Below are 25,859 nucleotides of genomic sequence, written 5' to 3'. Positions count from 1 at the left end.
AATTTCCCCCCGGGGATTAATAAAGTATTCTGAATCTGAATCTGAATTTAACACTGATGTAAACTTTAACAAACATAAACTGTGACACAATAAACCAAAGGCTTACATCCACCCTGTTACAAAGGGGATGGAAAACTAATAGCATTTTAACTAACATACAAGCAGGATAGACACCTGTAATAAACAACTGAACAGGCCTAAGGTTAACTTTCCAAACGTCCCTGATGAATTTAAGTGGAGTAACATTAACACACATCACCTCAGCTATTTATTGATTATTAATGATGCTGCAATCTGAAGTAAGCTAGCAAGCTAACACTCTGCTCCAACAACGATCATTAAACTATTTATTTCACTCACTTCATCACATTGACGTTACTGTACCTGTATCTTCTTCACGTTTTTCTTCCTCTTCTTTCCGTCTTTTCCTTCACTGGGCGCTGGATGGTTTCATTCTTTTGGACCTTGTGGTTCTGCTACAGCATCAGTAAATCTGTCTCTTGGTCTTGGGGTCTCCGTGCGGCCAGATTCAGGCAGCTCGCCTCTCGACCCGCCCCCCTTACAAAGGACAGGTACAGTGCAATGAGCCAGAATCCAGAAAAAAGGTCTCTCCGTCATTTAATAGTCCTTGCCATGACGTTATATTGCTGTGGGCTTATATGGTATTTCGAAATAATAGTAGTAATAGCACTGATAAACAAAATATATTCTTTAATCCACGTGGATGACGGCGCCCCTATTATTTGCCTATACTGCCTATGCCCAGGGCCCGCACTGGCTTCATGTTAGCATGTTTTGCTTTCAAATGTTTGGCGAGGTTGGCTGTTGAGTTCACGGCAGTGACCAAAAGTTTCTGGCCAGGGCACAGTGTACACCTCACACTCAAATTCTTCCCCTTATTTTCAATCAGTTAGAAATAATGGGAATACCGCTATCCCTCAGAAGTTACCGCTGGTTGTGGTTGCTCCGCCGCGTCTGCCATGATGACTGACTGCTCTCTGCATGCTATTGCTAGTACAAGCCTCAGTGTGGAATGACAGCCCGCGACTATTGTTACCATATTTTCAGTAGTAACGCTCTACACTACTTTTTACCCCAAAAAGTAGTTACGTTGCTGTAACGTGTTACTTTGTAACGTGTGTGTAACGCAACCCTCACCTTAAGACATCGGGTCTCCTGGCATCTTCATCGTAACCACAAGTTAAAAGTTAACTTAAAAGTTACAAAACTTTTAAAAAATAGATATCTGTTTAAGTGTACACTATATTTTGGACATTTTTGACACTTTACATTGTTGTCTGACAGCCGTGTGACACAGTCCACGACGGAGACAGCTACACTTGAGAGTAGGAATACAGTTGTTTTACAGTTGAGGAAATGTAGTGCCATCAAATACAGATGTGTGACAGCAATGTAAAGCACAAATGATGTTCAAAATATTGCGTACACTGAAATGCATATATATTTTCTAGATGTGCCTTCTTTTTGGTGGCTAAAATACGTCTTGCCGTCTGCTGTTTAGCAGCACGATGCTCTGCTTCCCTGTCGATGCTGCGCCCCTCTTCTCCACACAGGGAGAGAGCTGACGGTCATCTACTGCAGGTAACACACTGTATAGAGACAGGTACCTTATACAAACTCACATCAGAAGAACCAAACTATCACTTAAGTACTGAGGCATTTAATTTGACAGCAGATTGATCTATAAAACATGTTGTAAAGAAAAGAAAAAGGAAAAATTCAAGCTGGGTTAAAGAAATGGAGCTAGTTTCACTTTAAAATCTGACAAAAAAAAAAAAAAAAGGAACAGTATACAAGCCTTTACTTGAGTGGACAGCCAAGGCATATTGACTGCTGCTGTGAACCATTTTAGCATTTTTAACAGCCATCTGTTTTTATCCATCCAGGAAGTTGACACCATCAACGATCTTTTAACTTATAGACAATCTGCACTCCCTTCTTCATCATTCACATGTGTTCTGCAGAGAAACAGAGAGAGAATTGTTCTCTGAAAGTACTGATTGTGATCCAACCCCTATTCAATGTAGGCCTGCTTATGCCGTTGTTTCATTCAAACTTGAGAGCACCTGGTTCTGGCATTGTCATTCGGTACCATGTTGATTTCAGTAGTTTTGATAGGCTATATCGTTAATGACACGCTTCCTCGACAACGGCTCACCTGCTGTTGTGAAGATGTGATTGTTTGAGTGCATTAAGGTGGACAACTAAAGCAACACTATGTAGGCAAAGTTTGAGAGTGATTCTGAAAAAGATGGATTTTTCAATCTCATTGTCATGTTATCAAATGCTAATCTGATTGATCTCAATGAGACTTTAAATGAGGCTTACTTGACTACATACTGGATATTTGCAAAGGTGGTGAGCATTTTCTTTACAGGACACTTGCTAAACACCATGCTTACAATGACAATGCTAGCATGCGGATGCTAGCTTGATGTTTACTAAATATCTGTCAGTGAAGTGTCCATTGTGGTTTTTCGTGGGCGGTAAAGGTGTTAGCATTCTCACACAGAAGCACCTAAAGATCCGAAAACATTCAAATACTGCAGAGTTCTTTGCAGCATCTGATTTTAGGATTAAGGGTACAGTTCGAATAGTTCACAGTCAAACTGTAACAAGAGAGAGAAAACCTTCAAAAGTCAGAATGTTCATGTGTAGAGATGAGAGAGAGAGAGAGAGAGAGAGATGTTACAAAACATTTGTACAACACAGCACAGAAAGCAGTGTTGGTCTCTTGATGATCTGCCCGAAATCCTATACTTCATTTCTGTTTGACATTATGGCATCTGGTCCATTGCTGAACGTGGAGCAGAGCTCTTATTGTGTATTGATGCAAGTGTTTATATTTGATGAAGGTACAATTGTTTTTCAGTGATTTTAAATCGAATTTCAGGTAGATGTTTGCCATTTATCTGTGACTAGCGACTCTAACCAACGTGACACTTGTGGCAGTGAACATGTGACCATGTTTCCTCCAAAGCTCATACAGAGTCATTTCAGGCTGGCCAATCAAACACAGTCTTCTCTCTATAGGGTGGAGAAGGTCTTGAGATTCTGTCATTCAACACAAGGATTTGAACACGATGAGATCTCTGAGGCTTGTCTTCTACCACTTGATATGTTTGTTATTGGGGTTAATGGGTGAGTTGAGTTTGTTGATTCAAGTATTCATTTTTTGATAAATGGTTCCTCCTCATACTAATGTGACTGATGTAATGCTAATGTAATGTTGCTTTGTCTCTCATTTCACTTCAGCTCAGACAGCTGCCCTGAAGTTGTCCTCATCTGTTCATCTAGATGGAGGTTTATTATCATTAAAAACTGGGGACAACTTGACTCTGACATGTTTCTATAAAGCTGATGTTCCTGCAAGGCTTTACTGGTACAAACAACCTCTGGGACAGAAATTACAGCTCATTGCTACATTCTACTATTTTGATCAAAATGGCACTTTTTACAACGAATTCAAAAACAATCCACGCTTCACACTGGATACAGGGGATGGTAAAAATCACTTGAAAATCTCAGATCTGCGTATTTCAGACTCAGCTGCTTACTGCTGCTTTTGTTATATAGATACGATAGAAACTTCAGAAAGTATTACTGTCAGTGTGACGGGTTCAGCTCGGGTCCATCAGTCAGCATCTGAGATCATCCAGCCAGGAGGCTCTGTGACTCTGAACTGTACAGTACACACTGGGACCTGTGATGGAGAACACAGTGTTTACTGGTTCAAACACTCTCAAGAATCTCATCCAGGACTCATTTACACCCATGGAGGCAGGAATGATCAGTGTGAGAGGAAAGACAACACACAAACACACACCTGTGTCTATAACTTGCCAATGAAGAGCCTGAATCTTTCTCATACTGGGACCTACTACTGTGCTGTTGCCTCATGTGGACACATACTGTTTGGAAACGGGACCAAGCTGGACTTTGAAGGTAAGAAACCTTCTAGAAAAATATTTTGTTGAATATTCACTATATAGTAAATAGTCTTACTCACTTATTCCCCCATACAATTTAAAATGGAAACAGAAAACATGCTAAGGTTCTGTTTCTGATGTCTGTCTCTCTGCAGACAAAGGCCATTCTGCTGCCTTGGTGTATTTCTTGAGTGGAGCTTTGACACTCACCACCATCCTGGTAGTTTTACTGGCTCTCTCAGTGTTCAAGATGAAGAAGAGAAACAGTTACGGGTCTACAGGTAACTGATAAAATCTATATCCGACAGCTTTTTATATGTTTAAGTTTTGAATGAAACAGCTTTATTTGTGTTTCACAGAGTCTCAGGCAAGATTATCAGCTCCCTCCACAACAAATGCAGAGGTGAGATTTATCCTACTGATCCAGTAATTACCATCAAAACAACAAAGTGTTATTTGGATATTTTTCATAATTTGATAGATACCCTAATCCACTTTTACACATTTTGTCACCAGTGTCATGGAGACGCAGACAACCTCCATTATGCTGCTGTAAGTGTCAACCTGCCCAACAGAACAAGAAGACAGAGGAACAACACCAGCAATGATTGTGTGTACTCCAGTGTGAAGCACTAGAACTGGTCCCGTTTCATTTCTGCTCTTTCAGTAAAAATGGATTTGGTATCATCCTTGTGGTCTGCAGTCAAAAGATGCAGTACAGTATTTCTAGGAATGATATATCATAGGAAGGAACAGTTTAAAGTGTTGTCAATGGATGTCATGTTGTCTGGATTTATGGAATGTGAAGATTAACTTCAAATTAGCAAAATCAGGGATGCTCTTTCGGATATCCTCTTACATCAGTACTTATTTTATCAAGCTATCATATTAATTGGATATTGAGATGATACATGAACATTTGTGGTCACTCCCTGGCAGCAATTCTTCTGGCGTGTGTAAATTCATGTAATATGGAAAAGATAATGTGATGCTGTTGATGATGGTATTTCATTAAATACACTGTTTATTGGTGACCTTGATTATTCTCCTTTCCACTTAGTTCAGAACATATTTTAATTATATCTTCGATGGTTTCAAACCAAGTTCCAAGATGGTTAGTAAAGGATCCAGTAAGGACCAACATGAGGCCCCTGCTGCTACTGTAAATAAATTAAGCCTGAAAATTGCTGAAAAATCACTGTCCATCTTTTTGCCAACATCATGTATGCCATCTGCTCTACCGCAAAATTAAAATCTTACCAGATTAAAGTTTGTTTTGGATTACACTCAGAAGTCTTTCACTAATTTAAAGCTTGTTTTAACTCCAAAAAGAGACGAACATCTATTGCACATGAGTATGGAGCATTGATGTTCCTCCTCTGATCAAAACTCTGAATGGAAGCCTAATAGATGTAGTACAGCGAAAATTAAAATGATAGTATGGGTCTTTTGATGTAAGGTTGTATGAGGCATGTATCCCTGGTCAGTGTATTACCAGCAGGTGAAGTCAGCTCTCCCCCCGACATGGAGAAGCAGGGCGCCACACCGACAAGTAAGTGGAGTGTTATACTGCTGAACAGCACCAACAGCAAGATGTATTTTAGCCACCTAAAAGAAGGCACACGTTGAAAAAATAGATATCTGTTGAAGTGTACACTATATTGTGAACATTCATAGTTTAGATTGTTGTCAAAGCACTGTGTTATACAGTCTACAGTAGGGATGGGTACTGAAATAAGGTAACGGGCCCGCGAGCAACAAGTGCAACAAGTCTTTTGCATGTTAGGGTGGAAAAAACCTGCAATCTCTCAAAACATTCAGCGGAAAGTACATCACATACAGATGGAGAAATGCAGCTTATAACCGCCTAGCTAGGTCATGAGTTCTGTCTGACATGGTGAAAACATTATCAGGGTTGGAGTTACAACATGAGGGTCGTGGGGGTCTCTATTATAAGCAACCTTAACCATTATTACATACTGAAACAGATAAATTAAATAATAGCGCAAACAATGGTTAGCATCAAATGCGTCAAGCCCAACTCTTTATGAAGATGGAGGCCTATAGCGACATCATTCGAAAAAAACTGATTTGTTTCATACACAAACATTTTCTTCACGTATAATATTTGCTCAATGAACAAGTAAGCTGAAATAGTGGAGAATGTGTTGTTGACAGCGTTTCAGAACGTTTATACAGTTTCTCCTAATGCAACGTGTTTAAAAATGTAGTTGTTTTTTTTTTCTTTAAGGGAATCCGGCGAAAAAGGCTTTGACAGGGATGCTGCAAAGAAACTGACACTTTTTAAGAGGAAGGAAACTTCTAAATGAATTGCACTTAAAGCTGAATTTACAAAATGGCACCAGTGACTTAAAATTTGACAAACCCATTTCACAACGTTACTTTCGTTAGTTTACGTTAGTTTCTCCTCATAGCACAATAACTGTTAAAATCACTTGCCATTGACATTTATCACTTCATTATGTGGTCCAGATACATAAAGTTGATCACAACAACAGTTTCATTTATATCTAAAAATGTGTGAAAACGCACATCTCAGAGAGAGAGAATTACAGTACGTGGTCATTGTCACTGTCATTCATGAAATAATAAGGTGAGTAGTTCCACTGGAAAACATGGGTCTTTTAACCTATTCATATAAAAATGACCCATTACATCGAAAAATCAATATTTGTGATTAAAAAACAGTTGGCAGTAATGTATTAGAAACCCATACAGATCTGTGATTTCACAGCTCTAAGAATATATATATATATATATATATATGTATATATATATATATACATACATACATATATATTCATATATATATATATATATATATATATATATATATATATATTTATACACATATATGTACACACACTGTCCTGTTATTACTGCTTCACTTGTACATTTCAATTCAACTTTACCTTATTCCTGTAATATGCAAAGGAAAATGTGATGCTGTTGATAATGATGTTTTATTACATGCACTGCTTTCTCTTGGTCTTGATTATTCTCTTTCAAACCTGGTTCAGATCGGATTTATTTTCAGAAGGTTTCAAACCAATTTTCAAGATGTTAAATGAAGGATCCAGTAAGGACCGACATTAGTGCCCAGCCTCTACTTTCAGTAATTTTAAAAGCGAAAATTGCAAGGACCATCTCTACGCTGACATCTTGTGTGCCATCTGCTCTACCACAAATGAGGCCTTCATCTGATTACAATCTGCTTTTGACAACATCCAACTTAAAGGACTTTTTGAACTAGGTCAGTTCAAAAACTAAAAATTCAAGGTGGATTCCAGATGTAGCGCTAGTCTCAGTTTCAAAACTGAACAAAAACAAAACCAGTATGCCATTCACAACATCATCTGCACTGAATCATGGAGGTCCTCCTTGTTTACACTGTTGCTGTCACTATGAGATGTCATCTACCACAGTGCCATTCAATTCATTGCTCTCCCAGTGTTTCCCACACATTGACTTTACTTGGGAAGGCCACTATTCGGTGACCCATCTTAGCAGGGGCGAAAATCCCAATTCATAGTTGGGGGGGACAATAAACAGTAACATTTTAGAGAATAATTCTATTGGGGGACAAGGACTAAAAGTTGTAGCCTGTCTGTTATACAGCATCTTTTAACGCAATTTGAGGCTTTAGTCTCTCTATCTCTCCAACAGGCAGGCAGAAGACCTTTCTTAGCACTGGCTGAGTCCACCTGCACATGTCTAGATTTAAAACAAAATGACTGAAATCAAATTAACATGTACACATGCAATCAATAAACTAATTATCAGGCAAACATCTAAGTTTGTTTATCAGATTTCTCATAATCAGATAACTGCCTTTTTCCAGATGAAAGATATCAGATTATGCTATTCTCTCTCTCTCTCTCTCTCTCTCTTTACTGTCAAATGTGTACAACTCCAGAATGAATATCATGTGTAATAATAGGATCTGATACTTGTGACAATACTGCTAAAAAAATCTGTTGAAAATTAATTAAAGCCCCTGTACAGACTTTTCATTTAGTGTTGATTTTGGCGGCCCCGGTGGACGAAAGCGGTGGTGTTTTGACGGAATGAAGACCGCATTTCCCATGAGCCCTAGCGCCCACTGTCGTGAAGACGTTTGTCTGGCCGGCGCGTGTAGATTTGTTTTGGAAACGTCGGGAAGAAGACGGGACTTGCTTTGAAAACTTTTTTTTTTTTAGCAGCTATCTGCAGCGTGCATATGGATGAGGTAATGTGTCTATTTGTATTTCTATGTAATATAATATGCCGCCGGTGAAACAAAGTAATGTTAAAACTTGTATCTAAGTTCTCTCTAAGTAATTTAATCATGCCTTGACCTGGACAAATGAGAATTTACACAGGCATACATCTAAGTTCAGTAAGCCTACAACCAACAGTTTAGATAACTCGGTAGTAGAACTGTTTAGTTTAGTTGTCAACTTACCTTAGTAATATTTTATTGTCAGTGCAATAACCCAGCATTGGAAAAAACTGCAGTAGCATTGCCAACATAATACCTTACGTTGTAAGCTAACTGTATTACCGTGATGTCTGTGACATAGGCTAAACATGCAAAGACTGCACTATTGTCACTGTGTGTAATGCTGCTGTTGCGCTGCAATTTCCCAGCTATAAATATTACCCACGGTGCTACAGAGCTAGCGTTACAGCAAAGTCATAGTGATTGTGATGGATGTTTTGTTCTAAGTAAGAAACCGAATCATTTATAATGACAGAGGATATTACCGATGCATCGTTGCAGGTCGGCTGGGCTGATACACATAGCTGAAATGGATGCGTGATCTAAGAAGTTTGTTGTCGTTTTTACGAGTGTAGTATCAAGAGCTAATCTAGTGGTAACGTTAGCCAGCTTTGTTGTAACAATATAAATTCATGTATTGCTGTAAACTACGTCCCGCAATACATTTCATAAATGAAATAAAATTTACATACCTGTCTAGGAGGAATCGGGCAATTTCTGGATCCGACTTGAATCCCTTCAAGCCCCGCAACTCTCTCCATCTCTCGAAGGAATCGCCAATGTTTATCCGTGTGTAGCCCTAGCTCGATCGGATTCCCTCTCGGCCTTTCGTTCGTCTTCGGTTCGAATTATTTTTCTTTCTTTGTCTCATTATCAGCCATGACAAAGGTTTTAGCTCGGTTAGCACTGGCTAGCGTAGCAACAAAACAGATATGCTGAGTGTCGTCAGTTCCGGTCTGACTGCTGTAAATCGTTTTGTCAGTGGTCCGACCCGACCAAGGCCTTTCAGAGGTATAGAATTAGACTACTTAGAAAAAGCGTATCTTCACACTGATGGGCTCATTTGCTGTTGTAGGTAACAGAGATACATCAGCAGAAACCAGAGACTTTTGCCTATCCAGTTAAAAACTCCGTACAGGGGCTTTAAGTTGTGATAAATTAATTGGAGATTGACAGAGACTGCAACATTTGACTCAGAAATGAAAAAATCTGTTTTAAAAACAAAGTAGATACAGTATCTACTAGTTAACTGAACATATTTCAAGACAATTAACTCTGGATGACTGGATAAAACCTTCCTGGAAATAAATCTAAAATGTCTGTAATATCTGATTCTGACATTTATATCCAGACAGTGTTTTAGAATGACAAAAATAATTATTACTGCTCTTGTCCTGTCCCGTCCTCTCCTCTCCCTCTCCTCTCCTCTCTGTCTGTGACTATCACTATCTGTAGCTTTTAACTTATCTTAACAGCACTCGTAATTGAGTAGGCTTTTGAACAATGCGGGATAAATGTTGCAGACAGCCTGGACCTGGCGCTTTTTGTAAAAGGGATGTGTGTTGTTGTAACTTATGTAACTATGTCTGTATAGACCTCTTACCCCGCGAAGCACGGTGTGAGTAGCAGGCTCCGTCCACACCCTGCTGCAGCTGCTAGCTCCACCCGTTGGAAAGAGTGTGGGGTGGAATCTTTAAAGATGTAAATAGCACATTATCGCGCGACTATAATGAGCACTGCTTACATTGTGCTTTCAATAAATGCTACTGCATTGTTCAAAAAATATGAATTGTGTCTCAAATTATTCTGGGGGGACAGCTTTACTGGAGGGGGGGACATGTCCCCCCTGTCCCCCCCGGGATTTCCGCCTATGCATCTTAGCATTTCTTACTTTTAATTTTACTCCGAGGGAATGACACCATCTGCGATCAATAAACTTCTACAGCATTCACATATGCTCTGTAGAGAAACAGAGACAGAGAGAGATGTTCTCTGATATCACATTACTTCTTTAAAGTACTGCTCGTCATGCAACCTCTCATATTTACTGTATGCCGTTGTTTTATACAAGCTTCAGTGCACCTGGTTGTTACAATGTCATGCTGTACCATGACGGTTTCTACATTCTACAACATGTTTTTTGTTGGCCATTCTGTTGGAAGTTTATGTGTCTCCTTTCCTAATTGAGTCAGGAAAAAGTACACAACTATGACATTAGATTAAATAATAGGTCAGCTTTAAAATTTCCTCATCTAGTCCCAACTTGCTATACGAATTAAGTAAGATTCATACAATTGAGAAAAATGTATGGATTCTTGAGAAATGTGGATCTTGTACTGTAGACTTTACAATTGGAATTAATTTCAAAATAAATTGAAGTTCCAATCAGAGAGACTGTAAAGTTTCACTTTCTCATGTTTTATGACAAACGTAGCTGTTTCAATTAGTGTGTCATCGTGTGCGTATTTCTGACAATTGCTCACCTGTCCCCAGTTGAGCAAAAGCTTATCTGTGGATCAGTGGTTAAGGTTAGAGTTTGTGTAAGCATTTGATGGAGAGGTAGAATTTACAGGAAATGCATGTGAGTTTCCAAATGTGACTTGAATCAGCGTGTGCCTCATTGACTACCTACTGGTAATTTTCAACTGTCAGCATGTAATCACTCTAAACAAAAGTGCTAAGCAGTTTTTTTACAGGATACCTACTAAACACCAACATGGTAGCATTGTCACTGTGAGCATGTTAGCATGCTGATGTTAGCATGTAGCTGAAAGCACAGTCTCAAAGAGCTGCTGGCATGGCTGCAGACTCTTGACCTTTTTTCACTGAATATCTGTCAGTGCAGTGTTCATTGTGGTTTGCAGTGGGCTGTAAAGGTGTTAGCATTCTCACACAGATCCACCCAAAGACCCTTCAACATCTAAACACAGAGTTCTTACCAGCACCCAGTTTTATTACTTAGAGTACAGTTAGAATAGCTCACAGTCAAACAGGAACAAGAGAGAGAAAAAAACTTTTGAACTTTTCCTGCGACTGGCTCTGCCTGCCTATTACTGTACATGAAAGGTAAATTGACTTTTGGTTCTGGCACTTAAAGCATTAGAAACCTTCTGAGTCCTATTGACTCATGCAATTAGATACTGTGAAATAAATTATTCATTGTTTTGTATCATGGTTTAAGACTTTTAATATCCATAAAACCATGTGTTCAACACAGCACAGAATGCCATGTCGGTTACAACTCATATAATATTTCTTTTTAATCATTAGATGGCAGATGGTTGCCGACTATGGAGCAGAACTCTTATTGTGTATTGGTGCGAGTGTTTATATTTGATACAGGTCCAATATTTTTTCAGTGATCTTAAATCCAGTGTCAGGGTGATGTTTTTCATTTTTTGTCTCTGAACATGGAACTCTTACCAACGCGATACTTGTAGCAGTGAACATGTGACCACGTTTCCTACATAGGTCATACAGAGTCATTTCAGGCTGGCCAATCAAACACAGACTTCTCTCTAAAGGGTGGAGAAGATGTTGAGATTCTCTCATTCAACACAAGGAATTGAACACGATGACATCTCTAAGGCTTGTCTTTCTCCATCTGTCATGTTTGATCATGAGGCAAATGGGTGAGTTGAGTTTGTTGATTCAAGTATTCAAGTTTTTGTTTTTTTTATGTATGTATGGTTACTCCTCATACTAATGTGTCTAATGTAAGGATTATTCTGAACTCTTCCACAAAGGAGTAACTCTGTGTTTGCTCTGTCTCTCATTTCACTACAGCTCAGACAGCTGCTCAGAAGTTGTCCTCGTCTGTTCATCCAGATGGAGGTTTATTATCGTTAAAAACTGGGGACAACTTGACTTTGCCATGTTTCTACAACGCTGATGTTTCTGCAAAACTTTACTGGTACAAACAACCTCTGGGACAGAAACCACAGCTCATCTCTACCTTCTACAAGTTTGATAAAAATGGGACTTTTCATGGTGAATTCAAGAACAATCTACGCTTCACACTGGTTACGGGGGATGGTAAAAATCACTTAAAGATCTCAGATCTGCGTATTTCAGACTCCGCTGCTTACAACTGCATTCGTTGTTTTGCAAACGCGTTAGAAATTCCAGAGAGTATTACTGTCAGTGTGACGGGTTCAGCTTCAGTCCTTCAGTCAGCATCTGAGATCATCCAGCCAGGAGGCTCTGTGACTCTGAACTGTACAGTACACACTGGGACCTGTGATGGAGAACACAGTGTTTACTGGTTCAAACACTCTCAGGAATCTCATCCAGGACTCATTTACACCCATGGAAGCAGGAATGATCAGTGTGAGAGGAAAGACAACACACAAACACACACCTGTATCTACAACTTGCCAATGAAGAGCCTGAATCTTTCTCATGTTGGGACCTACTACTGTGCTGTTGCATCATGTGGACACATATTGTTTGGAGACGGGACCAAGCTGGACTTCGAAGGTAAGTAACTTGCTAGAAAAAAAATCTCTGATTTGTTTAAGTCATTCTTGCTCTTCTGTCAAAGTTGGTCTGAAAACCATACACATGGTAAGGATTTGTTTCTGATTCCTGTGTCTTGGCAGACAAAGTGGACTCTCCTGTCCTGATGTATTTCTTGAGTGGAGCTTTGACATTCACCACCATCCTGGTAGTTTTACTGGTTCTTTCAGTGTTCAAGAAGAAGAATAGAAACAGTAATCATTCTACAGGTAACTTGGTTCTGTTTTTTCTGACAGCTTGTTTCCACTAAATATAACTTGTGAATGAAGCAGCTTTATTTGTGTTTCACAGAGTCTCAAGCAAGATTATCCGCTCCCACCACAACAAATGCAGAGGTGAGATTTTTCTTACCCATCCATTAGTTACCATCAAAATACCTTTTAACTGCAAAACAACAAAATGTTATCTGGACATAATCTGATCGATATCTTAATCCACCTGTACATATTTTGTTACCAGGGTCACGAACATGCAGATGACCTCCATTATGCTGCTTTAAGTGTCAACTTGCCCAATAGCTCAAGAAGACAGAGGAACAACACCAACAATGAATGTGTGTACTCCAGTGTTAAGCTCTAGACCTGGACCTGTTTCATGACTACTTTTTCATTAAAGATTGATTTTACGTTCACTGCCAACAATTAATACCAATGCCTAGACCTGTGCCTTTTATGGAGCGAGGTGGAAGGACTGGTGGAGTTGGCCGGGTGGATGGCTGCGTATAGTACACCAGACTGTATCTCCTCAAAGACATGTGGGTTACAATGGCCCTTCTTTTGCCATTAAAACAAGCTTTTTTATCACCTTTACCAAGCAAATAATTTGCCTTACCCTATGCCTGTTGTAACAATAGTTAGTTGTTTTTTGTCTGACATCATTCATAACATAGTTTTTCATGAACCTGCAGCTGTTTCATGAATAAAGAAAACAGAAATATTATCATAAAGGCAATGACGCTTCTGACCTCAACACCTATAGGCCTGTATCCAAGCTGTTCTGCAGTCTCATTGGTCAGCTCGCCATACAGTCCTTTGATCAAAAATGCCGTCCTTCAATCGGAGAGGTCAGGACACCTACTCATTATACAATAACTGCTTGTTCCAGATGACAATTTTAATTTGCTTCGCTGCAAATCTGATCAAAGTTTCTGATGTTGTTGATTATGATATTGTATTAAATAAAAAAGAATGCTTCCTATTTGTCTTGATGATTCTGCTTACACCGGGTTCAGGTCACATTTTAAACGGATCACCGTTGCTGACACAACGAGATGCCATTTACCACAGTTTCATTCACTCCATGACTTAAGATGACTGTGGCAGCAGTGTTCCCACACATATATTTGACTTGGGCGTTATCAGTGTTGGGAAAAACAGCGTTACAATAAACAGCGTTACTTTTTTTTCAGTAACGGGTAATCTAAATAATTACTATTTCCATCGTTACAACGCCGCTACTGTTACCGACTATTAAATGTGGCGCGTTACAAACTGAAGCTGCTCATTGAGCTGTCATCCGACTCAGCTCTCAGCCACCGGAACTGCAACGCTGTTTTATTTTATTATTTTTTTTGCTTGGCGAGGGAGGAGGGAGGGGCGGGACAACTGCATAAGTGATGGTGATTGGCTCTCTAAGGTAGAGTGAGAGTTCGTAAGCCAATCAGAGGCTGTGTTCAGTTTACACACAAACCACACATACACACAGCAGCCTCACACACACAAACTAGCAGAGGTAAGCTGCTGCAATAGCAAGTCCGGAGGGAAAGTTAACGTTTTCAAAGTGGAAGTACAGACACTACTTTAATCTCTTTTGTCTATGTCCGTTGTAAGCAACTCTAAACTAATGAAGCATCTCTCAACTGCACCGTTGTTGACACTGTTGATGACAGCAGGCCAGATGTTGTTGAGAACATGCTCCTGTTATCAACAGCTGACTCAGACTCCTTCAGAGCACTCACTGGCAAAAATATCGGGGAGAACAGGTGTCGGTCCGCCATGCAGGAAAACATTTTCTAAATACATGGATGCCGAGTAGCTAAAATGAATGCCGAGCTCAAAAGGGGGAATAATTAAAAGTAACGCAATAGTTACTTTTCCTGGTAACTAGTTACATGTATAGTGGAGTAATTCTGTTTCTCACTCAGTAACTGGTAACTATAAATAATTACTTTTTTAAAGTAACGTGCCCAACACTGGGTGTTATACAGGTACGTTATAAGGCGAAGTTACATGAGGAGGGACGCAGCCAGCTGGCACAGGAAGTTACATGGGGAGGAGCGCAGCCCAGCTGCACGGTGCTTATTAGATATGCAAATGTAGCATGAGTTGCCTTTGCGTAAAAAAAAAAATAATAATAAATAGAAAAACAGAAATATGTGACTGCCCCTGTCTCGGAGAGCAGAGCAGCTGTAGCAGTCTTTATTAGGAGGAGGACAGTCACTGTCGTGTGTCGTGACGTCATCGTTGGGACAAAATGAGCCAAAGGAAACGGAGCAGCATTTTGATGCACTTTTCTCATGTGGAAGACAGTAATGCAAAATACAATATTTGTCATAAAAACATTTCTTTTAAGTCCGGTTCAACAAATAATTTGCATAGACACTTCAAAACACAACACCCAACAGTAAAAGTGGCAGAGGTGAGAAGAGAGCCAACTGACTCAGGCAATAGTGACAATGAAGTCTCCATTGACACTGAAAATGCTAGTGCTTCCCCTGCCTCCACATCAGGTAGTGCTTTGTTTTTTATTGTTTATTTGTAAGTGTTAAGGTCACGGTGTTGCATGAATAACAAGTCATGGTAGCTTTACACACATACAAACAATTTGTACAAAGGGTAATTCCAAAATAGTGACGTCACTGTCAAAGCAGAGTGATATGGCACAACCTTGTGGAATATTTATAATGAATCCAGATCAGACTTTAAAATCTAGTCCACACATGTCAAATGAGGTTATAATCAATATTTCAGAAAAATTGAAACTCAGATATTGGTGGGATATCTAATTTTGTATTATTTTGTTACAAATCTCACCCCATCATACCTCCCTCTGATTATTTCCAAGATAAAATGAGTTACCACCAGGCTGGCTTCTTAAAACTTAATAAATGTAAAAATCAGTCAAATGAGCCAGTTTTTTGAACGGCTCTTTGAAAGGAACGGTTCACCAAGATCCGGCTCCCCTCAAAGAGCCATAAATCCCCTCTCTATTAATTTGTCCTGAACGGACATAAGAACAGCTAGTCTCATGCCAGTACTCCAAAACATGAAAACAAGAAATGACGTAAGGGAGTGCATAGAAAAACAATGCGCACACAGTATTCCGTCCCTCCCACACACCGCGCTGATTCCCTAGCACAGCGCCAATCAGAGTATCCAATGGCTCAGACGACCGACAGCCAACCTCCTCAGACTTCACATGTTGAATCAGAGCCGACAACATCCAGGTGGCTCCGAAAGCTTCCAACGCAGCTGAACCGGACAGATTTGTTCTCGAACTCATCCGAGTCTCCCCAAACACTTTAGATGTCGAACAGTTGGGCCGGTGTGTCCCTGCCTATAGTCCACCCAAGTATATTTGTTGACTGTTTTTTCAAATTGTTTACATTGTCTTTTTTTTATCCATCTGGTTGGAGGCCTACCACATTTAATTAATTACTCAGTCAGTCCTTATTTGCAGTGTGTCCCCTAGATTTTTTTGCAGCAGCAGTGCTCTGAGTCGGTAACCTAGCAACACTAGGGGGGTACAGGGTTGTGCCCCCCCCCCCGTAAGAAACTTTTGAAAAATAACCCTTTAAATGATAACTACTGGTAAGATTTTTGAAAAAAAAAATACAAATAAAATGACAGATTGAGACTTACAACATGAGTCTCATTCTTACAAATGACATAACAAGCAACAGATTCAAGGCATCTGCTGAGACCAGATCATTGTACAAAAGTGCCTTAAACTGGGCAGAAACAAAGTTCATAATTTGTGATAATTTTCAGCTTAATTTTCTTTGATATTTATCATAAGCCTTAAAAAAACAAATTAAGTGGCACAATGTGGAAATATATTTGTTGAATCTAATTTATTTTAAGTACCGCTGCTTATATACTGCTGGTTTGGACTCAGGCGGTCACATGACATGGAAGCTATTGACAAAAACTGCAATTATTTTGTATTAATATATTTATGCTAAGTAATTTAATGAGAGTCCCCAAATCAGTATCCAGCATGAGGCTCTGCGAGGTGAGCTACCCATCTTCCTGCTGCAAAGAATGGGCGAACCTCAGTAAAGTCGCGGCTGGCACCCGAGTGAATATCCACCAAATGTCCAACCTAAAACTAACTTTACCCCGGTGGTTTACGTAGAGTAACGTTTTGCCTAGGAGTGTGGACAGCAGGTCTGAGGGGGACTTCAGACGTCTCTCTCAAGTTTACGTAGTTAGCTGCTAGCAACTTTTAAGTCAAGCTAGCAACTGGGGTCTAATGAATGTAATGTTAATCCAACAAGCGCAGTAATTTGCTCACAACATGGGGTTAACAATAAAATCAGGGACGTTAAAGGAACTAAAGGATATTTATATGGTACTTGTTTTTATTATAACCTAAGTTAGGCTGCCTAACTATACAAATGTTGTTGTCTGCATCACGTCTGGCTTGGATGAGTCACCTGTTGCAGACTTTGAATAGGATGAAGAGGATTTCAGTCACTCAACTTAAACAGTGATTTGGAGAAATTATAAAAATAACAAATGACAATAATAATCGATTTCAAGATAACTTAGGGTGTAGTGCTTTTACTGTGTGCAACTTAAATTCACCATTTGCACGTGATATTAAACCTACAAAAATCATGTCTTTTTTAAAATTTATTTTTCCAATGCAGAATGCATATAGGGGAAACACTGCTTATTTGTATAGCACCAATTGATAACAAAAGTCATCTCATGACCTTGTCCAAACCTTTTCCAGACCTTTTTCTAAACCATACTCCATGATCAATTTATTTACAGAAACCCAACATTTACTCCATGAGCAAGCACTTGGTGACATTGGTGAGAAAAAAAACTGCCTTTTAATAAGCAGTAACCTCAGAGCACCCCATGTCTACTGATGTCCACACATGTTCCACAGAGAAACACAGAGAGAGAGATATTCTCTGGTAACACCTCCATCCTGTAAACTCTAATTGTAACACCACCTCTCCTATTTAACACAGGCCTACATATGCCGTTGTTTTGTTCAAGCTTGAGTGCATCCAGTTGTTTTCTGTGTCATTTGGTATCACATTGGTTTCAATAGCATACTGTAGTTTCTGGGCCGTCATCATCAAAGGTGTTGTGTAGTTTGTTCATAAAAGAATCTGCGGAGGCAAGTCTGGGTGGAATGATAGAGCAATATTTATTGAAACAGATCTCAAGCCTGCGTCCGTACCAGTGCAGCCACTCTCTGGTATTCTCAAATCTGTGGCAAAGTGATGCCCAATGCTATGCTCTCTGCTCTATCAGAAATCCTCTCGAAACTTTGACCTTAGAAAATCTACAAGTAACCATCCCCCTTTCTCTGCTGGTGCAGGCCTTTTTTTAAAGTCTATTCACTTGCCCCTTCCTACTTCTTGGTCGCTTTGGTGGAGCGAGGGTCCATCTATCCAATAGTAGAAAAAGAAGTTGACATGCCTCCTTCTTCTGTACATTATCTAACTCTGCGGAGATCACTCCTTGGCGCTTACAGCCTAAAGTGGACAGGATCGTCTCTTCATTCTTATATGGAAATGTATATTTTAAGTCAGCTCTAAACAACTGGCATGAGAGATAAATTCAGTGTTAGTGCTCCATACGGGCCTGTCCTCCAGCTAAACTTTAACACACACACACACACAGCTGTTAAATTGCTCCAGGCCCCTAGTCATGTAAACATCACATCAGCCACATCTCTTACCTCACAATAAGGGAACACAAACTATCCCTATTAATGCTTAGCTCTGGATGTGTAACTGTGCAGACACCTCATAATCTCACCTGAAAACACACTTATTCCGAGTGGCTTACTCTGTATTAGATTAATCATATAAACACACTCTTGACTATTCTTTATTCCACTCTATTGTACTATTCTCACCCTGGAAGCTCAACCCTGCCTAACCTGGCCCGACCTCCTGTATGGTGAGGACTGCAGATTATGAATTCTGTGCCGAGCTCCTGGCACTATGCAATTGCATCTTCTTAATATCTATTTATTCGCATTGCATTAAATTTTCTCCTGTTTTTGTTGTACTGTTGTTCTTATATGCGGTGTCCATGAGTGCTTTGAAAGGCGCCTTTTAATAAAATGCATTGTTATTATTAATATTTTGTAAAAATGTATAACACATTTTTCATATCATCATTATTATGGTATCAACTCTGGACGATCTGCTCAAAATCATGTACTTTATTTCTGTTCCATTGGAGTGGAGCAGGACTCTATTGGTGCGAGTGTTTATATTTGTTACAGGTCAAATATTTTTTCAGTGATTTTAAATCCAATTTCAGGTAGATGTTTTCCATTTATTGTCTCTGAGCATGAAATTCTTACCAACGTGATACTTGTAGCAGTGAACATGTGACCATGTTTCCTATATAGCTCATATAGAGTCATTTCGGGCTGGCCAATCAAACACAGTCTTCTCTCTGAAGGGTGGAGAAGGTGTTGAGATTCTGTCATTCAACACAAGGATTAGAACACAATGACATCTCTGAGGCTTGTCTTCTTCCATCTGACATCTTTGTTCTTGGGGATAATGGGTGAGTTGAGTTTTGAGAAAATGTCGCTTTTTATGGTGAATTCAAGAACAACCCACGCTTCAAACTGGATACAAGAGATGGTAAAAATCACCTGAATATCTCAGATCTGCATATTTCAGACTCTGCTGCTTACAACTGCATAAGTAGTGTCTTACACTCATTAGAAATATTAGAGAGCCAAACTGTCAGTGTGATGGGTTCAGCTTGGGTCCATCAGTCAACATCTGAGATCATCCAGTCAGGAGGCTCTGTGACTCTGAACTGTACGGTACACACTGGGACCTGTGATGGAGAACACAGTGTTTACTGGTTCAAACACTCTCCAGAATCTCATCCAGGACTCATTTACACCCATGGAGGCAGGAATGATCAGTGTGAGAGGAAAGACAACACACAAACACACACCTGTGTCTACAACTTGCCAATGAAGAGCCTGAATCTTTCTCATGCTGGGACCTACTACTGTGCCGTTGCCTCATGTGGACACATACTGTTTGGAGACGGGACCACGCTGGACTTCCAAGGTGAGTAACTGTTAGTCCATCTCATCATTGCCCATTGTTACTTCCTAAATGTAATTTTAGGATAAAAACAGAAACAATCTGATGTGATGAAATTCTATTTATGGTCTCTTACAAAAATGAACTTAAGATGAAGACAGTGTTAAAATCTCAAACTTCTGCTGATGTCGGTGTCTCTGCAGACAAAATGGACTCTCCTGTCTTGGTGCATTTCTTGAGTGGAGCTTTGATATTCACCACCATCCTGGTAGTTGTACTGGTTCTCTCAGTGTTCAAGATGAAGAAGAGAAACAGTTATCAGTCAACAGGTAATTTGGCACTATTGGCACTATGGCTTGTGTTCGCTTAATGTCACTTTTGATTGAAAGAGCAATATCTGTATTTCACAACCAGAATCTCAAGCAAGATTATCAGCTCCGTCGACCACAAATCCAGAGGTAATATTGATGTTAACAATCTATGAATTTCTATAAAAAAAACAATCAACACATTTTTTTATTGATATTTCTAGGATCGATATCCTAATCAACCTCTATATATTTTGTTATCAGAGTCACAGACACGCAGACAACCTCCATTATGCTGCTTTAAGTGTCAACCTGCCCAACAGATCAAGAAGACAAAGGAACAGCACCAACAATGAATGTGTGTACTCCAGTGTGAAGCTCTAGACCTGGACCTGTTTCATTTTTACCTTTTCATTAAAACTTGATTTTACGTTCAATACCAACAATTACTACCAATGTGAGAAGGCGTGTGCCCTTTATAGAGCAAGGTAGAAAGACTGGTCGAGATAGACGATGGCTGCGTATAGCACACCACACTGTATTTCCTCAAAGACCTGTGGGTAACACTGGTATTCTTTAACATTTAAAACACGCTTGTTATAACCTTTACCAAGTAAATAAATTACCTAGCCCGATGCCTGTACTATCAGTAAGTTGTTTTTTGTCTCACATCAACACTTATTGGCCTGTATCCAAACTGTTCTGCAGTCTCATTGGTCAGCTTACCATACAGTCCTTTGTGGTAGAAAATGCCGTTGAGGTCAGGCCACCTACTCATATAACAATAACTGCTTGTTCTGGTTGACAATTTTAACTTGCTTGATGAAAAAAACAACATTGTGATGCACTGCCAATATGTTCAATGCTTTTGATGCTGGTTGTTATGATATTGTATTAAATAAAAAGAATGCTTCCTATTGGTCTTAATGATGCTACTTACACCTGGTTCACTTCACATTTTAACAGATCACTGCTGCTGACACACAAGAATTGTGATTGTGAGATGTAATTTACCGCAGTCTCATTCGATTCATGACTTATGATAACTGTGGCAGCAGTGTTTCACACACATATATTTTACTTGGGCGGATGCCCAGGTACATTGAAGGCCACCCAAGAATATTTGGTGACCCATTTTTACTTGAATTAGTTTTGTCCATCTGAGTGGAGGCCTTCAATTATCTGTCGCTCTTCACTTCCTGTCTACTGATGTTCACACATGCCCTGCAGAGAAACACACAGAGAGATATTCTCTGGTATCAACTCCCTCCTGTAAACTCTAATACTGGCCTACTTATGCGTTTTTTTGTTCAAGTTTTTTTGTTCCAGTCCGCTTGTTTCCGTGTCATTCTGTACCACATTGGTTTCAACAGACTACATAATTAACGACATGCTTCCTCCACATGCAGCTCACCCACTGTTATGAAAATAGAATTGGGGTTAGACGACCCAAACCAGGAGGTATGTTTTATGGGTGACTTTAGAAAACAAACTGCTGACGAAGAAAGTGAACAGTGCAGACACACACTGGGAATCAGAAACAGGAATGGCAGTGCAAGCCGGTGTATGTACATGAAGGTGGAAAATTAGTGCAACAGTATGTAGCCAAAGTTTAAAAGAAATTCTGAAAAAGACAGTTGATTTTTGAGTTTCATTCTCAGGCCACCAAATACTGACGCCCACTTAAATGTGCACTCAGTGTACAGGGAATAGGTTTTTAACATTAAATTTGGAGAGGAAAAATAAATAATTGAAAAATCAAAATATGTACGAGGCAAAAATCGTGTAATTGTAAGAAGTGCCAGAATTTCAACAGTATTTACCTCAGGCAAGATTTACTGCACAGTGTTTTTTTTCTGACACTCTGACTGTTAAGTGTTCATCAGAGTGACAGCCTGGGGGAAGAAACTTTCTCTGTCTGATCGTTTTGGCGTACGGTGTTCTGTATAGCCTACCAGAGGGGTGGAGCTTGAACAGTATGTGTCCGGGGTGTGAGGCGACTGCAGAGATGTTACCTGCCCATTTCCTGACCCTGGACAAGTTCTGTGTGGAGGGCAGGTCGGCTGCCAATATTTTTTTTCTGCAGACATGGTTGTCCATTGCAGTCTGTCCTGTCCTGTCCTGTTTGGTTGCAGAGCTGAATCAGACAGTGATGAAAGTGCAGAGAACTGACAGTATCATCACCTAGAACCAGATCACCAGCTCTTGAGTCAAGTTGAACTTCCTGAGCTGTTGCAGGGAGGACAGACTCTCCTGGGCCTTTTTCCGAAGAGTGTCTATGTGGGAGGACCACTTCACGTCCTGGGAGACTGGGGTCTCCAGAAACCTGAAAGTGTAGACACTGTCTGTTAAAGATCGTGGGGGCGGAGTTATAGATGGGCTTCTGTCCACTGTCATTTTCATGGTCTTGAACTGGTTCAGCTCCAGATGGTTCGGACCACACCAGAGGGCCAGCTGTTCTACCTCGCATCTGTATGCAGACTCATCACTGTCCCGGATGAGGCCGATGACAGTGGTGGGAGTCTGCAAACTTCAGGAGTTTCACAGAAGTGTCCCCTGAGGTGCAGACATTTGTGGGGGCCACCCACCAATGCTGATAGTTCAGGTGCTGGATGTGATGCTCCCCAGCCTTTCCTGCTGCCTCCTGTCAGTCAGGAAGCTGGTGATCCACTGACAGGTAGAGGAGCTCAGGGATAATGGTGTTTATCACTGAGCTGAAGTCCACAAACAGGATCCATGTGTAGGTCCATGAGGAGTCGTGATGATGCGGGATTAAGTGCAGTCCCAAGATGACTGCATCATCCACCGATTTGTTTGTCAGGTAGTCAAACTGCAGGTCCAGCAGTAATGGTTTACTATGATGTCATTCAGATAGCTCAACACCAGACTCTCACTGAATTTTATGATGGAGGGTTTCTAAGGGACCGGTATGAGGATGAAGCGTTTGAAGCTGGTAAGTGGGTTAGGGGTGTGAAATAGTTTCTTTGAAACCCGGTGTAGAAGGTGTTAAGGTCATCTGCCAGTTGGTGTTTTCCACAGGTTGGGGGGATGGTTTCCTGTAGTTGGTGATGTCCTGGTCACACCAGACCTTATAAAATGGACCCAGCAGTTAATGGCCTCGAGATTATTCGCTGGTACCAGGACTTTATGACCAACCCCGCTAGCCGGGCTCGTCAAATTGCTGCTAGCAACCTTTTTTTCAAGCCACAGCCAAGCTACCAGCCAAAACCCACGCCACAGTCACAGCCACAGCCAAGCGACTTTCCTCAGCCCATGCCTCAACTCCAGCATCAGCTGAAGTGTCTCCTTTCTGGGGAACCCGCCTGGCCTACAAAGCTCCCCTGCCTAGAAAGTGCCGCTCTCGGTGGCGTCTGGGCTCCCTGAGGTCTGGCGCCCTCCTTTGCTGTCCTTCGCCCACACCTGCCAGTGGTCCTCAGTTGGCAGCCTGGTCGACACCTGCCAGTGGCCTTCAGTCGGCGGCCCGGTCGACACCTGCCAGTGGCCTTCAGTCGGCGGCCCGGTCGACCCCTGCCAGTGGCCTTCAGTCGGTGGCCCGGTCGACACCTGCCAGTGGCCTTCAGTCGGCGGCCCGGTCGACCCCTGCCAGTGTCCTTCAGTCGGCGGCCCGGTCGACCCCTGCCAGTGGCCTTCAGTCGGCGGCCCGGTCGACCCCTGCCAGTGGCCTTCAGTCGGCGGACCTGATGGCGCCTGTCCCTGCACCACTGTCGGAGGCCCGGCCAAGGCCCACGCCAAGTCCAGCGCCTGCTCCTCGGTCGGAGGCCCGGCCGATGCTTGCTCCTGCTCCGAGTCCAGTCCCTGCTCCTCGGTCGGAGGCCCGGCCGCGTCCTGTGCCTGCTCCTCGGTCGGAGGCCCCGGCCGAGTACCACACCAAGTCCTGTCCCTGCACCTCGGTCGGAGGACCGGCCGAGGCTTGTCCCTGCTCCTCGGTCGGAGGACTGGCCGAGTCCTGTGCCTGCTCCTCGGTCGGAGGCCCCGGCCGAGTACCACACCAAGTCCTGTCCCTGCACCTCGGTCGGAGGACCGGCCGAGGCCAGACCCTGCTCCTCGGTCGGAGGACCGGCCGAGTCCCACGCCAAGTCCTGTGTCTGCTCCTCGGTCGGAGGACCGGCCGAGGTCGTCTGCTGCCAGCGACCGTTCATCAGCTCCCTGGCCACCAGTTCCCTGCAAACCTCTGTTGGTGGTCCAGCCAAGACCCAGGAGGTTTTCACAGCCAGCGGTCCGGCCTCAGGAGCGTCTTTGTCTTCGCCGCCGGCCTCCAGTGGGTCAAAGCCCACGCCTTCGCCGCCGGCCTCCAGAACGCCTACGTCTTCGTCGCCGGCCTCCAGAACGCCTACGTCTTCGTCTTTGTCTTCGTCGCTGGCCTCCAGAGCGCCTACGCCTTCGTCTTCGTCGCCGGCCTCCAGAGCGCCTACGCCTTTGTCTTCGTCGCCGGCCTCCAGAGCGCCTTCGTCTTCGTCGCTGGCCTCCAGAACGCCTTCATCTTCATCTTCATCGCCGGCCTCCAGGACGTCGGCCTCCAGAGCGCCTACATCTTCGTCGCCGGCCTCCAGAGCGCCTTCGTCTTCGTCGCCGGCCTCCAGAGCGCCTTCGCCTTCGTCCCCGGCTTCTAGTGGGTCCCAGCCCACGTCCCCGGCCTCTAGTGGGTCCCAGACCACGTCCCCGGCCTCCAGTGGGTTCCAGTCCTCGCCTCCACCCTCCTGTTTGTTTGGACCTTGTTTGTCTTGTGTCTATTTCCATGTCTTTGTATCTTGTCTTGTGTCTTATGTTTTTCCATGCCCTCATGTGTCCTTTAAGTTCTCCTGTGTATTTTCCTATTTTCCCTCTGGCTCCCTCTGTCTATTGCTTTGTTCCCTTCATGTTCTCATGTGCTCCTCCCCTTCGTTGTCTCACCTGTTGGTCCACCTCACCTGTTCCTCGTCTTGTCATCAGTGTCTGTGTATTTAGTCTCTGTGTTCCCTTCACTCCTTGTCTGGTCATTGTTCTTGTCAGCGTCCGTCTTTGTCCATGATCCAGTTCATGTGCCTGCTCCTGTCTGTTCCTTGTTCCCCCACGGTATGTGTTTTGGGATTTGAGTTTTGCATTTTGCCTTTTGATTTGAACTTTGCTTTTGATTTGAACTTTGTGCTATTTGGTTTGTACTTTGTCTTGCTGTTTTTGGTTGCTACTTTGCCTTGCTTTCATTTGCTACTTTGCCTTTTGACTTCCTTGGTTTTTGTGAAATTCAGCTTTTGTTAAATAAAAGCTTGCCTTTTGTTTCCCCATGCCTTGCCTCTCGTGTGTTACTGCATTTGGGTCCACCTCCTCTATCCATAGTCTTCCCTCTAACCCCCTGCCTGACAAAATGGGTACACCGCCACCTATCGTACCGGGGTATGACATGCTTCGGCCAATAATTTGATTTTCTCACAGGCATGTATACTCGGACAATTGCAGTTGCATAGTCTATGGCAACTAGAACTATGGCTGTAATCCGACTAAGCTGTGCATGTAAGCGTACTGAATGAGGACCA

General features: G+C 41.9%; 3 protein-coding genes across 3 annotated transcripts; all 3 read left to right on the top strand.

Annotated features, from left to right (window-relative positions):
- Positions 1-3,050: 3,050 nt before the first annotated feature.
- LOC115589927 (uncharacterized) lies at positions 3,051-4,984 on the top strand. Its single transcript, XM_030431106.1, has 5 exons — positions 3,051-3,162; positions 3,277-3,966; positions 4,106-4,231; positions 4,310-4,353; positions 4,467-4,984. The coding sequence occupies exons 1-5, from the start codon at positions 3,105-3,107 to the stop codon at positions 4,584-4,586; spliced, it is 1,038 nt and encodes a 345-aa protein (XP_030286966.1). The 5' UTR covers positions 3,051-3,104; the 3' UTR covers positions 4,587-4,984.
- A 490-nt stretch (positions 4,985-5,474) lies between these two features.
- LOC115589435 (uncharacterized) lies at positions 5,475-13,901 on the top strand. The gene is made up of 5 exons (XM_030430275.1): positions 5,475-5,502; positions 12,019-12,711; positions 12,834-12,959; positions 13,042-13,085; positions 13,210-13,901. The coding sequence occupies exons 1-5, from the start codon at positions 5,475-5,477 to the stop codon at positions 13,327-13,329; spliced, it is 1,011 nt and encodes a 336-aa protein (XP_030286135.1). The 3' UTR covers positions 13,330-13,901.
- A 3,067-nt stretch (positions 13,902-16,968) lies between these two features.
- Positions 16,969-21,200, top strand: LOC115589434 (uncharacterized). Its single transcript, XM_030430274.1, has 5 exons — positions 16,969-17,026; positions 19,538-20,044; positions 20,224-20,349; positions 20,435-20,478; positions 20,593-21,200. Exons 1-5 carry the CDS (start codon positions 16,969-16,971, stop codon positions 20,710-20,712), a joined length of 855 nt encoding a protein of 284 aa, XP_030286134.1. The 3' UTR covers positions 20,713-21,200.
- The last annotated feature ends 4,659 nt before the right edge of the window (positions 21,201-25,859 follow it).

The sequence above is a fragment of the Sparus aurata genome, chromosome 10 (assembly GCF_900880675.1).
Source record: "Sparus aurata chromosome 10, fSpaAur1.1, whole genome shotgun sequence".
In the NCBI taxonomy this organism is placed as follows: Eukaryota; Metazoa; Chordata; class Actinopteri; order Spariformes; family Sparidae; genus Sparus; species Sparus aurata.
This window is presented reverse-complemented; position numbering and strand designations above follow the sequence as displayed.

Coding starts and splice junctions, on each gene's coding strand:
- LOC115589927 (XM_030431106.1), top strand. CDS start 3,105: ATGAGATCTCTGAGGCTTGTCTTCTACCACTTGATATGTTTGTTATTG. Junction 4,232..4,309: donor AAACAGTTACGGGTCTACAG/GTAACTGATAAA, acceptor TGTGTTTCACAG/AGTCTCAGGCAAGATTATCA. Junction 4,354..4,466: donor CCTCCACAACAAATGCAGAG/GTGAGATTTATC, acceptor TTTTGTCACCAG/TGTCATGGAGACGCAGACAA.
- LOC115589435 (XM_030430275.1), top strand. CDS start 5,475: ATGGAGAAGCAGGGCGCCACACCGACAA. Junction 5,503..12,018: donor GCAGGGCGCCACACCGACAA/GTAAGTGGAGTG, acceptor ATTTCACTACAG/CTCAGACAGCTGCTCAGAAG. Junction 12,712..12,833: donor GACCAAGCTGGACTTCGAAG/GTAAGTAACTTG, acceptor GTGTCTTGGCAG/ACAAAGTGGACTCTCCTGTC.
- LOC115589434 (XM_030430274.1), top strand. CDS start 16,969: ATGAGGCTCTGCGAGGTGAGCTACCCATCTTCCTGCTGCAAAGAATGG. Junction 20,350..20,434: donor AAACAGTTATCAGTCAACAG/GTAATTTGGCAC, acceptor TTTCACAACCAG/AATCTCAAGCAAGATTATCA. Junction 20,479..20,592: donor CGTCGACCACAAATCCAGAG/GTAATATTGATG, acceptor TTTTGTTATCAG/AGTCACAGACACGCAGACAA.